This window comes from Anoplopoma fimbria, chromosome 24 (assembly GCF_027596085.1).
Source record: "Anoplopoma fimbria isolate UVic2021 breed Golden Eagle Sablefish chromosome 24, Afim_UVic_2022, whole genome shotgun sequence".
NCBI classification, from domain to species: domain Eukaryota; kingdom Metazoa; phylum Chordata; class Actinopteri; order Perciformes; family Anoplopomatidae; genus Anoplopoma; species Anoplopoma fimbria.
In genome coordinates, this window is record NC_072472.1 from 22,896,762 (window position 1) to 22,910,775 (window position 14,014).

Sequence of the window (14,014 nt, forward strand, 5' to 3'; positions counted from 1 at the left end):
TTATATTGGTCCTAGATCTTTCTTCCTGAATACAATGAAAAACACTCTTAAGACTGAGGATTGGTTAGTTAAAGACCTCAAGGCATTTTTTTTTTAAAGTGAGCTGTCAGTGATCAGTAGACATACATAATGAATGTTGAGATGAATAAGTGTAATGTAATGTCTACTTGACTTGCAGTTCCTCCAAAATTTGTGGTGCAACCAAAGGACCAGGACGGCATCTATGGAAAGGCAGTGATACTCAACTGCTCAGCTGAAGGCTATCCTGTTCCTACCATCCAGTGGGAGTACTCTAAAGGTAAAAGTACAGCACGACACACACATTAATATACATGCGCCTTTACGCCACACATACAAACATATATATTACATGAGGTAACGCACAGCTGTCTCTTTCAGGTTTGAATGAATTTGTTGGACATTTCACATGTTTTCAAAGACTTTCAGCAGGATAACTAGCCTGTGTTCTCTTTTGACCATCACGCTGAATTGTATGTTAAGACTTTTTCTGTCCTACGGCAAGCTTATTCTCTGTGGTAGATGATGTTGAATGCCAACACAACAAATATAATGTCCACAGCCTTGAGGTTGAACGCATAATTACACCCACCTCAACACAAGCACTGTGTGATGAGAAGCAAGAGATTTTCCTTTCTCCGGGAGAGAAATTATGTATTATGATTATTACTAAACTAACGTGATCTCATCCTGGATGGACACAATTACAGTGATTCTTGAGGGATCTGCATTGACATTGCTAACTTATTATGATTTAGGACCAAGGCTCATTTGCTGTTACTGTTAAGACAAAGCTTACCTAAAACGTAAAGACTTTGGTGATCCTCTTGACTTTCCCTCCAGCGCCACCATCAGGTTCACATTTTTGGTTTTGAATGAAGTATCTCCACGTCATCATTTGTTCAATACTTTGGTTTATGACCAAATACTTGCTGAACTATTGAAAATCCCATTATCCTCAACTGAATGCTAAAAATGCTAAACAAAGATGTTGACAAAATTATACCTGCTAAACATCAGCATGTAAGCATTACGCTTTGTGCATGTCAGCTTGCTGACAATAGCATTTAGTTCTAAGCAGCACTGTGTCTTAATTACAGCATCACAGAGCCACAGGCCTTGATGTAGACAAGATGTCATAAAATATGATGACAGACAAGCGTAATTCAAAACCCCTCAATAGAAGCTTTGAATTCAGTACAATTCTAATAAATAGTATTTTTATTTCAGAGGCATGCCAACATGATATGGCGTCATTCAATTGGTGTTCTTTAATAACCCCTCACAATGTATTTTTCCCCATGCTAATTTAATAGGTTTGCGAGGGTGATAGGAAAATGTTATACCAGACATATTGTTGTAGGGATAGAATTAAAAAAATATATAATTTTAGTGAATGTGTCTGGGCTTGCTCTAAATCTTTAGACATGTTTGTAATGATGGGGTAAAATACTAACAAGCACCGTATGTTTTCCTGTATTTTGGCTAATCCTGATCAACACTCCCTCTGTCCCATCTGACAGGCGCCGGGGTCCCTCAGTTCAAATCCATCGCCCTCAACTCAGGCTTTCGGATCGAGGTGCTGGTCAACGGCTCTCTGTTCATCAAGCATGTGCTGGAAGAAGACAGTGGCTTCTACCTGTGTAGAGTCAGCAACGACGTTGGAGCTGATGTCAGCAAGTCCATGTATCTCAATGTCAAAAGTGAGTCTCATGGGAAAACACCACCCAAAACCTAAGAATGTAAATGTAAAACTTGCATCTAAGAATGCTGCAGGCGGTGATGTCTACATTAGACTATCTTTGTATGTAGTGTATTCTTATAGTCAGATTTCCACATATAAGTATTAGTCACAGCTGATTTATTTTCTAGTGGACTCTCCTTTTCCATGCTCTGGCTGTTCACGCTCAGTGCTGGCCTTGACATTAAAAGTAAAAAGTTAACACTAAAGCACAAAGGTTAAGTGAGTTAAACTGGAGTCCACTTTGTCCGCGACAGTAATGCCACCAGCAAGATGCCGTCACAGTGGCCGCGCTGTGCTTTCTGCCTGAATGAATCCCACGAAAGCAACGCACATAGCCAGCGTCGGCGCATCTCTCAGAGAAAGTACAGCATTTATCTGCTGTGTGGCCAAGGACTTAGCTCCCCTCCATTAAGCCTTGAATTCTGCATGGAGGCAGGAGCTGCCATGTGGAAAAGCGGGCTGAGGGATGGAGGGAAAAGGGGGTTAGAGGAGGAATGGGTTATCCATGTACGTCTCGTTTCCGACGTCTTTCCTCTTTTCTTTAGTTCTTTAAAAAACGCTTACAGTATCTATATTAATGTCCTCCTCTTCTAGCTCAGAAATGTTATATTTGCCATGTTCTTATTACCACCCACAATATTAAAGGATTGGAGCTAACACCCATCACGCTCACATAAGTTTTAACCAATTACAGATGACTTTTAAGGTGATATTATTGGGCTATGTACTGTACAAACACAATCTTTACATACAGAAATCACATACTTTCTTTTGAAGAGTAGCTTAAATTGTATGCAATTCTCAGACATTTCCCTGTTTGCTTACTATGTGTGTTTTTGTAATGATATAACACTTTTTTTCAATATAAATACTGCCTTCCTCAGGTTGAAAGAGCACTTAATAAACCATGATAGTCTAATACATGATTTAATTCGCCATATGTTCCCAAAGAGAGAGACGCTAAAAGCCTAGATTTGACAGCCTACATACTTCTTCTGTGACGACCGACCGTGTCGCAAGTATTTCTCAGTCTGAGCTGGTGCACGTGATTGTGGATCTGCATGTGTGAGTGTGATCTGGAGCCGGTCTGCCGTGGCTGGGCGGCTCATTTTGATCAGTCGCTGCTAGATGAGGCTTATGCCCCCGTGGCTCTTATCAAGCCAGAGCAGAGTTCTGCTCCCCTGCTGAGTGTCTCAGTGTCTGCCAGCCGCAGCCCAAATAGGCTACATCTCCTTCATGACCCCTCCTGTCTGACTATCAGGCTCCCTCACAGACAAACATGCATGCACAAAGACTCTCAGTACAGTCTCTTTAGCCAATCAAGTGGGATTTACCATTAAATATCTTTTGAAGGTTCCCACTGTAGGATGCTGCTGGTGATTTGTTCTCCATGGTCTGAAGTTGTTGTAAGTCCTTACCTTTAACTGGAGAAATTTAAATTCTTCCTTTCACTTACATTAAAAACACAATATAGCTGAATGTAGATTGAATCCTATGTACTGCAATTTTTTTTACAAAATTCGAAAAGAACATGATAACATGATATATGGTCTACAGAACAATCAGAATTGGTGCTGGAGTTTGTCAGAGCGCTGCATCGTATAGACCAGCTATTCTCACTGGAGGGCCTGAGAGCGCTATCTAGTCGACCACAGAGTTACTGCCAAATGGTTTGATTAAATACAAATAAAATTAGGGGGGATAATTTATAAAGAGTAACAAAGCATTGTTTCAATGAGCTGTTACGTTTGTATGTAACCACGGCAATCACGGCAATCACGACATGTTTAGGTAGAGACAGACTTGGGGAGAAAACCCTGTGCCAGTAAAAGATCCAAAGCATGTGGTGAGGAAATACGACCCTGACTTTATTAAAAACGGATTCAGAGGCTAAGCAGAGTATTTGATGTGGTCATTTTCTCCTTTTTTCCTTTTGTCTTCATGTTTTTTTTTCTCATTTATATGGGAAGGTGGTTCTCTGATTTCTTTTTAACAATCAGAAGTTACAGATGGTTGAGAACACCTGCTCTTTAGTCTATTGCAGGAGAACAGTCTGCTGTAGTATTTTATCGTCGATAATACCATAAAACAGGTGGAGATGCTCTTTATGGCAAAAATATCTTTGTACCCAGCTCCAAATAATTAGCATAAATCAGCTTACAGAGCAGGCTGCAGCGGGCAAACTAAAAATCTTGTGGTGACATTTTATTTATTTGTTTATTTTTCAGTGTGAGGATTTACTGCTTTCCTCTGTTTGATGTCATTGTAATCTGATTATCTGTTGGTCAGACACAAACAAGACACACATAACCTTCATCAGGCGATACAGTATTTGGCACAGGCAAAGTTTCCACAGTCTGAAAAACTCTCCACCTTTGGTCGCTCAGTGGAGGCAAATGTGTCTGCATTTTCATTTTGATAACTAGTTAGTTTTGGTTTCACTGGTGTGGTAGACTTCTACATTAACAAGATCCCTGTGTGACATATGATCCTGGAAAAACAAATGCACTGCCAGATTTTTTCTTTTTTATGCACGCATTATTGATCTTTGTCTTTTTATGTCTTCTGGGCTTTGTGTTTGTGCGTGTCAGCAGTCCCTTAGCTGCACGCTCTGCTCCTGAAGTGTCAGGCTGTTGTTGTGATAGTTGGGCTGTCCTGATTTGTGTCTCTTTCCTCTCCGTGGTAACCCGATTCTCCCAGGGCGCCAGGGGAGCCACACCTCATCCTACCTCCCCTGTGTGCGTGTGTGTTTGTGTGTGTGTGTGTGTGTGTGTGTGTCTCTGTGCGCAGACAACAAGCTCAGGAACCCTTAAAGCCTCTCTATGTACTTAATAGGCACAGCGCTGAGCCTGTGCGGTCCGCTAGAACGTCCGAGGCCGTAATGCTCGGTAATGTCGGACGCTGTGATGTTCTGTACACTCTGTGCTGTTTTTTTCCGTTGTTTATCCAGGCCAGCCTACACCACTTGAGCAGCGGCAGCTACTTAAGAGGCTTAGGAGCCAATTAGGGAGGCACACAAGCTGACGCACGCTGGAGTCCTCACGTGATGGATAGTATGATCTTCGCTGTGTATTATTGGCTGTCCAAGTGTAGCTTGATGTATCAGTAAACAAACAGTGGAAGAAAAAAAAATCAATAGATCCAATCAGGAACTCTGAGATGTGTAGTATAGACCGTGCATGGTGAAAAGGCTATCAGGTCATGTGTGTGACACAGGTAAGCAGGCGAGCCCACGCGCACACACAGAGAAGGACAAAGCACCGCACGCGTCGATGCAAAACACATAATGTAAAGGCACAGATACAGTGCGGCCCATTTCAAAAGAGTAATGGGCCGCACGGCTAATGCAGTGGTTTAGATAGATCCCGCTCCGCCAGGCTATTGTAGCGAACTCCCCGGGAAATGAATTGCTGCTATTGTGATGTCCTAGCTTGGCACTTTCATTGTTATGAGAGCCCGTGCATAGGCTAATGCCTCGTCATAACACACCATGCATCATCCCCTGTGAACACTGCTAGGAGAAATTGCTTGCACTCACTGCAGCAGGATGAAGTTGCGCACATCTGACTGTGTGCACAGATGCACTTATGTTTATTTTATCTTTCCTACGCTTCTTCATAGGAGTATTAATACGTTTTTTTTGTCAGACACTGGTTGCAGGTGGAGACTTGAACATATTCTTTTTTGTGTAATTTCCAGTCAAGCAGCCCCGCCGCCAAAACGGACGCCCTTCAGTCAATTCATTACCATCCACAGCGGATGCTATCAGAGTCAGTCAACAGCCACTCAATGTTTATCAGGGCCAATTAAGACCAATCAAGCCTATTAGACATCATAATGTTGGCAGACACAGGTGATGAGGGCAGAGCGTCTAATGAGGCTTCACTGAAGAGAAGGGTTAAACGTCCTTGTGGTCACTGAGCGGTCTCCCCGAGCGCCACGTCCTTCAGGCGAGCATAAGGAAGTCCCCTCTTCCTGTGATCTCTGTTTCTTTCATCCTATTTACTCATCTGCATCCAAGCCCCCTCCCCCCCCACCTCCGCACAGAGGCCCGCCCAGTCTGCGAGCATACATTGGTTCATGCTCCACGTCGAAGCCAATTGTGCAGCTAAGAGAATTATTTCAGTACATTGCAGGCGGCCAGTGAACCAGTCATCTTTGTGCTACCACCACAGAGCTGCTACCACCCCCCCCACCCCACATCCAATCCGCACTGTCTCCTCCCAAGCCCACTTACATTGTGCCTCCAGGGCAGGGAGCTATATACGCATCTCAGTTCGTCCTCTCTCGTCTGGCCCCTCGTGGCCCCATCGAGCCAGGGTGCCCTGTGGCTAACACTGGCCAGCCAGGCAGTCAGTGACACAGTGTGGGATGAAATGTAGGCTTGCATCCCAGCGCTCTCAACGTGGGTGATACTGTCATGATGCCAGCTCATCAGGAGAGAAGATGGCACAACAGAGGGTTTTTATTTTTTAATTAAACATTTTCAGCACTTAAAGAATGTTAGAAAAACAATCATTTGCAGGGTTCAACTTTGACACACAGATACTGATGTTCAAGAAAATAGTGCCCCTGAAGAGATTTAAAAAACCCAACTCATACAGTTTAGTGCATTACAAACATCTGACACCTAATAACCTCATTTGTAGTCCGAGTGAAGCTTCCAAAATGGAGCTTGATGTTTCAATCCTTTCCTTTTGGTTGTTAATAACAATTAAGCTGCCTCAAATGATGCCTCTAAAAAAAAAAAACGTAATCCCTTTTCATCCCATCTCATTGAACCTGTGAGATGGTCTCACTGCTCTCTTTCTTTGATCACAGATGAATAGTCCCACACTGAAGTAGTGTAGCCGTTCTGCTACAAATACCTGTTATTATTATTCTCCTGACTCCTGCATTTGACTTATTCTGTTTTCCACATCACTAACACCACCAGTTAGAGACACAAGAAACATTTTCTTTTTGTATCTTTTTTTTTTTTTTGGCCCTGCATTGCGACATTCAGGGCGTGATTGTGTAATCATCATCATACTCCTGTGAAAATCAATGGCAGGTCCATGTTCTATTCCTGGCTACTAGAAATGGCCCTTTTTTCAAAGAGTGGAGACCGGGGAGAGAGAGAGAGGGGGGGGGAGGAGGGAGAGGAGGGAGGCGAGGTGGAGAGAGGAGAGGAGAGACTGTCCGATGTTGGTTGGCATGGTAACCTGGCCAGGTGAAAGGGAGCCTGGGAGAAGGGAGAGAGGAGGGGTGCTTTTGTCTCACGGGAGTAGCCTATCAGCAGCCAGCCTATCCCCCACAATCCCCTGCAGGCTTAGGCGTATCATCACTGCCCTCTGGGTTGCTGTGGAGGAACAGGGCTCTCCTCACCTCCACATGAAAGACACATTGTGCCGTGCAGTAAACTCTCACCGCTCACAATGTTTATTATTCTCAGGTTTCCCAAACGCTGTACTGCGAATGTTTTGTTTCTCTTTGCCAATCCAAGCTACAGCTACAGCACCAGATTTTTCACGAATGATTTTAGGACAAAACATAAACATGTTTGGGGCTGCAAACTGTCCTCCGCCATCATCCTCCCCTCAACACATCAGATATATAGCTTTCTAAAGAGGAGCAGTGCTTTCCCTGTCTGTGACAGTGAGCACTATTTTCGTCTATCACAGTGCTCGCTATTTATGCTTCATTTGAGCGTGTCAATATGTCTAATAGAGTAGTATTTTCCAGACATGTGCATACAGCAAGTTATTAATAATACAGTGCAAGACATATAAACAAAGATTGCAATGGTAAGATGAAGGCAAGATGATTCAGAGTGGCTCACAGTGATGAGATTTATGATGAACCCTTTTCTGTCCGACGGCCCAACCCTGTGTGTTTGCTGTGTGCTTTGCCCCATGTGTTGTGTTCAAGGCTGAATTAGATGTCAGGGGAGATGATGCCTAATGAGACAGGGGACTCCCTCTGTCCTCCTTCACCTCCTCTCTGTCTCTCTATTTCTTTTCTTTCTCCTTCTCTCGTCACTCCTCCCCACAGTCCCCTTCCCATAATTCCACTGGATATTAAAGAAATACATCAACACAACAATTACAGGGCCATAAAGTGCGCCTCAGGGCTGGCTCAGCTGGGCTGCTTGCACACACAAACACGCACACATACACACGTTTGTACACACATGCACGTAGAAACGAGCGGATGAGCATTTAAACACACTCGCATTGTCTGCATATGTGTCTCTGCCATCTTACACATTAATCTCATATCAAGACAGCGTGTTGTAAAATCGATTTAGTTCAACGTTTGCGTCACATTAACTGCAAAGCTGCTGTCCAGCTCAGATATTAAAATAAATGTGACTTCCAGAAGTCAGAGATGCACATCAAATGATATACAAATCTGAAATAACAAATAACTGATTCAGAAAAATAAATGAACAGTGGTGATGATCAATGATTCGGATCAACATTAAATTAACATTACTTCATTGGTTGAACGAAGGATGGATAGCTCTTTAGAATGTTGTGTCATGTTTCAATCAATATTTTTTTTTTCTTTCTGTATTGCCTCTCCCAACTAAAGAGCTGTATTGGGGCGTGACTAGCAGCTAGGAAGACCCACTGCTGTGATTGGATGTGAGATCAAAAGCCAGCCCCTACAAATATAACATAATATATAAAAAACAGCACAAAGGGAACCTTTTCTTTATTATTTTGAGCAGAGAACATTAAATATCACACTACCTATTTATAAATATGTTCCATTTAAAACTTTGAAAACATTTTAATAAGGGCAGTATTTTTTTAAAGTTAATAACTCGTTCTATCAATGGGTTCATAACCATTTAAAGTATTTGTTGGATTGTGATTTAAAAAAATAATTGGAAACTGTGAAAATGAACACAAATGTATTGTAGCTTTACGGTATTTCCCCATCCAGAGCCTGGATACTGTACAGACATCCTCTACACACAGGCGTAGCCGTCTTGATCTTCTCACCGTCTTTTTTTTTGTCACCTAGCACAGTGTCCCACTCAGCGAGGAGTGTCAACAACATCTCCCCATGCCACCTCTGAGCCACTCACACTGCAAAAACCAAAGCAGCTGTGCACTAAAACGATAACATTTAAATAAAGCCAGAGCTTTTTTCTTTCCCCCCTCACTTTACCAAACGTGTCTCACAAAGAATTCATACTTGTCATGCAAAATAAATCAGCGTTCTTTATCCTAGCCGAGCCCCAAATGGCTGCCGAGTGAATAAGAGATGAGGCTTAAATGTTTGCAACCTCTTGGCTGACACTTCCCATCACATCACTGAAGTCACGCTTGTGTTTGTGTGTACATGCAAGAGCACATACACACACGTTTGTGTGCTTGCACAAGCTTGTGTGTACGTGGGTGTGAGTGTGTGTGATCATCTGGGAGCAGAGGGTTGTTATACACTCTGCTGTGGGTGTAATGAGGCATGTATGTCGTTAGTGTGCGTTTAGTGTGGTGTCTTCAGAGTGTTCACAGAGCATCACTGTGCCATTTAGGGCCCTCAGATACAAGATACACGCCGAGGCCGGCTAGTCTTCTAAGCAGCTTTAAAGGGAAGCTGTACGTTTAGTTACAGTACATTTACAATGCTGGGAATACTGTATGTTTGGTTTTCCACACAGCTGCTATAAAACATGTAAAAATGTTTACTTTTAATTTAATTAGTTACCTTTTTTGTCCCAATGTCACTTTTATTTCACAACATCACTTTACCTGACAGTTAAGTTCTCACCAGTCACATACAACCTTCTCGACTATCAGCCAATCACATTCTCTCTGCTTATTCTCTGCAACTTCAGCACCTGCCAGCTGACTAGCTAACTCCTGTTGGCTGCAACAACCAAAAGAGTGTGTATGCTCTTAACAAAGTTGTTTGTCTTCCCCTGAAGAACATCTTTAGTTAAACCATTTAATGTCAGTGAGGTAACTCTGAATCAGCCAGCTAGATTGTTGAACTCACTGAAAGAGGCTTGTGATTGGCAGAAAGATGAGGGGGCTGTGACATGATGAAAGAAGAATGACATTGCAATTTTTAACTAAAAATGTTTAATTTTAGAAAATAATGTTGAGTTTTAATAATCTCTATAATTATTTCACAATTTATTGATTTATATTTGACTATGTATTTATATGATTATTTATTTTGTAAAGTCTTATTTATTTAATATGGACCACTTTGGGGATCTGGTTTAATCAAAATATATATTTGAACTAGAGAAATGGGCCTTTGCACACATGTACCAATGTGATTCATCCAGATAATAAATCTTAACAAGATATCTTCTTCTCTTCTTCTCAGTCCCTGCCATGATCACGTCCTACCCCAACACCACGCTGGCCACGCAGGGTGAAGAGAAGAAGATGAGCTGCACGGCCCACGGTGAGAAACCCATCATGGTACGCTGGGAGAAGGAGGAACGCATCATCAACCCCGAGACCAGCCGCTACGTGGTTTCTGTCAAGGAAGTGGGCGATGAAGTCATCTCCACCCTGCAGGTAGGACGCTGTGACACTTGGAAGTGTAAAATTCAATTTAAGGCTTTATATTGTATTGTTGATATTTTTTGAATATTTATGAAGCCACAGCATGCTCAAAGATCTTTTTCTCAATTTACTTATTCATGCCTTTGAATTTTTTATTTAGATTTATTTTTTACTTTATTAGAATTTTCAGAATGTGTGTATTGCTCATTTTACTAGTTTTCCTTGTAATTTGTTACATAATTGAAATATTATATAACAGTCTTAAATGCCAGTGACCAGTGGACACCAACTGCATAGTATGTTTCATTTTTAACTGCATTCATCAGATCATGCCCACAGTGAGGGAGGACTCCGGCTTCTTCTCCTGCCATGCCATCAACTCCTTTGGTGAAGACAGAGGAATCATTCAGCTCACAGTGCAAGGTATGACTTTACCTTCCTCAGCTGCTCCAAGAGAAAAACAGAAAACACAAAAAATTCTTAGCCTTCACGACAATTGCAGATAATGCAATTTTGCCATTTTACCCGCCTATACCTGCCATTTCTAAGTTCATTGATACTGAAATAACAAAATGTCTGTCTCCATTTGTGCCCTGTAGAGCCCCCGGACCCCCCGGAGGTGGAGATCAGAGAAGTTAAGGACAGAACCATTGCACTGCGTTGGACTATGGGTTTTGATGGCAACAGCCCAATCACAGGCTTCGATATTGAGAGCAAGAACAAATCAGGTACTAGAAAATACATTTATACTAAAAATGAGATGGTAGGATCATACCATGGGTTTGGTTCAAATCTGTAGAGAATCCTGTGCTTTGGTTGATTATCCCTGCATTCACTTTGTCTTTGTGATGTGATTTGATATGGCCTGGCCTAATGCACTTAGCTTTGACATCTCCCCTGACTTCAGCGACCCCAATAAACCTTGCCTTCTCCCCTCTACAGCCTCCTGGGATACCGCTCAAAAGACCAAAGATGTCTCACCTCAGCTCAACCAAGCCACCATCATCGACCTGCACCCCTCCTCCACCTACAACATCCGCATGTTCGCCAAGAACCTAATCGGCAAGAGCGAGGCCAGCAATGAGCTCACCATCACCACTGACGAAGCAGGTGAGAAATTAACTGACTGTGTTGTATTCTGCTTTTCACTTTTATTTTGAAGTACATAAATAACGTGCAGTTACAATAACGAGAATAAATCTGACTTGGTACTATGACATGACAATTCAGAGCATCAAAAGCATGTGAGTGAAGGGCGGAGAGTGAAAGACGAGGAGGAGGTAAAGGGCCAGCTGAGTCAATTCATTAACAGCCATGTGACATCAGCCCCGGTGGCTCTGTTGCATTATTGAACACATGCCGACCCCGCATTTAAAGCAGAAATTTTCAATTAGCGGCCTCAGTAGTAAATGTCACACTACAGTCAATAGACTGAGGCTGGACCCCATCTGCAAATCAGCTCCACCTCTGTCCCCCACCCCCACCGAGCACTTCTCCTCACCCTCAGCAGCCACCTAAAAATACAACCGTCACATTTGTAAAAATAACTAATTTCAGGACATTTGCTTATTTCAGAACAACGTTGTTTGCCTTTTGGAAATAATTGGGATTGTTGAGTGTGTACAGTTTTATAATGTGTACATGTTGGCGATCTGATCTCAGCTCCTGATGGACCACCTCAGGAGGTTCAGCTGGAAGCCCTCTCATCTCAGAGCATCCGAGTCTCTTGGCGGGTAAGTTAATCCAACCACGTGGGTTTAAAGAATGTGTGTATGTTTCCATATGGTGAGTACGTAACTGTGTCCAGAAAGGAAGGATCGGGGGTATTTGTTGCCAAATCAGTCTTTATCCTCATGTCTGGTGGTTTAGGTGAGGTGACCCGTTTTCTACAAGTCAGGTTATTATTACCATCATCTGTACAGACATTTCGGCCTATGGTCTTATTCAAATCGTCTGTAGATCCAAGGGAGACATATACGTTTCCCACATGGCACCAGATTGTGTCTAAATAGAAAAAAAAAAGTGCACATTTCCTTCATGCAGTGAGCATTTTGTATTATTAATAAAAAAAATGTTGTATATAGAGTTCTACATATGTCATCCGATTACCAAAGAGGCATTTTATTGCCGAATGCTGTCAGGGGCATAAGTGTAAAACAAAAGAGGGCCCTTAACCTAGACCTTGAGGTCTCGGGTAGACAAGGCACTCAGAGGAAGACAGACAACATAAATAATGTGAAAGAGTCATTTACAAATTGGTGTCATTTAAAGCATTCCCTCTTTAGTATCTGTGGTAGAAAATGACTAAAGTTGAAATGAAAATGCAGACTCATCTCTTTAATTACTTAAAGGGGCTATTGAGACCTTTACGTACTCTTTGACATGAGAGTGGTTCCAGGCTGTCCAGACAGGAAGATTATAATACCTTAGGGTGTCTCTTCTGCATGAGATATTATTTTGGGAATCTGGTTTTGTTGACAAGAGAGCTAAGAGGAGGATTTTGTAACAGCTTTGGGGGTATATATATCTAAGTGACTGTGGGGAGCATTGCCAAACTAACACAATGCCATATTTGTGCATTATGCGTGGCTTCCTGGTACCAGAACTTTAAAAAATGCATCCATAAATTGAATATGCTTCCTTTATTCATCATCAAAGACTGACCTGCTATTTTAGTCATCAGTATCTGACTCAAATGTTTTCATTTATTTTAATACTTTTTGCACTCAAGTAAATTGAGGGATGTTCAAGTTCTAAAATAACCAGTGTCATTCCCCAATCAGGCGCCTAAGAGGCACCTCCAGAACGGAGCCATCAAAGGCTACCAGGTGGGCTACAGGGAGTACAGCTCTGGTGGAAACTACCAGTTCAGCGTGATCAGCGTGGAGACCACAGGGGACAATGCAGAGAGCCTGGTGCTGGACAACCTGAAGAAGTTCACCCAGTATGGAGTTGTGGTGCAAGCCAGCAACAGTGCGGGGACAGGACCCTCCTCCACAGAGGTGGCTGCCACCACGCTGGAAGACGGTAAGACAGGAACACCATATCAATCTCAGTGAGGATAGGATGTGCAGAATATTCTGAGTAAAACAAGTAAAACATTAAAGTTAAGAAAGTCAGATACAACATATATAAGCTAAAAGTGAACACAAGCAATTGAGATTTAGAGGTGTTCAATATATTTGTATTTATGTTCATGATGGCAGCACAACACAGCTATGAATTTACTGTTCTCAAACTGAGGCTGACAGCATGGTTTGATTTGGGAGAGATTAGTGAGGATCTATCACAGCCTAGTGGAGATCAGGGGGTGCTGCCACATGCAGTTGGTCCTAAGGTTTCCACTGAGAGGCCACTGTTTTTATTGGTCTCTCTCCTGGTTCTTCCCTCTCAGTGCCCAGTCGTCCTCCAGAGAACGTCCAGGCCACTGCCACGTCTCCGGAGGTCATCTCTCTGTCCTGGCTGACCCCTCCCAAAGACGCTCTCAACGGCAACCTGCTGGGTTTCAGGGTCATCTACTGGGCCAACCTGCCCGATGGAGGTACACATTTTATCTGTTCACTTATTAAAAACACTGTCCTCTGGAATTTGCGTATATATATGTTGTCATTAACATATTAAGGAGAAATTATGAGCTGCTTTATTGCATTTTAAATAAGGAATTGGAAGCGTTCAACCAAGCAACAACAAACAAGCAACATATTAAATGTTAAAAGAGGTAATGCCACAGCTTCAT

General features: G+C 42.5%; 1 protein-coding gene across 4 annotated transcripts in view; it reads left to right on the top strand.

Moving 5' to 3' along the window:
• dscama (Down syndrome cell adhesion molecule a) overlaps window positions 1–14,014 on the top strand; it is a 68,922-nt gene that overhangs the window by 43,077 nt on the left and 11,831 nt on the right. For all 4 annotated transcript variants that reach the window (XM_054625627.1, XM_054625629.1, XM_054625625.1 and 1 more), the window contains exons 8-16: window positions 179–298; window positions 1,542–1,721; window positions 10,094–10,290; window positions 10,605–10,701; window positions 10,878–11,006; window positions 11,221–11,388; window positions 11,941–12,011; window positions 13,062–13,305; window positions 13,673–13,819. In XM_054625627.1, the coding sequence (XP_054481602.1) occupies window positions 179–298; window positions 1,542–1,721; window positions 10,094–10,290; window positions 10,605–10,701; window positions 10,878–11,006; window positions 11,221–11,388; window positions 11,941–12,011; window positions 13,062–13,305; window positions 13,673–13,819 (1,353 nt within the window). The remainder of the gene's footprint in view (window positions 1–178; window positions 299–1,541; window positions 1,722–10,093; window positions 10,291–10,604; window positions 10,702–10,877; window positions 11,007–11,220; window positions 11,389–11,940; window positions 12,012–13,061; window positions 13,306–13,672; window positions 13,820–14,014) is intronic.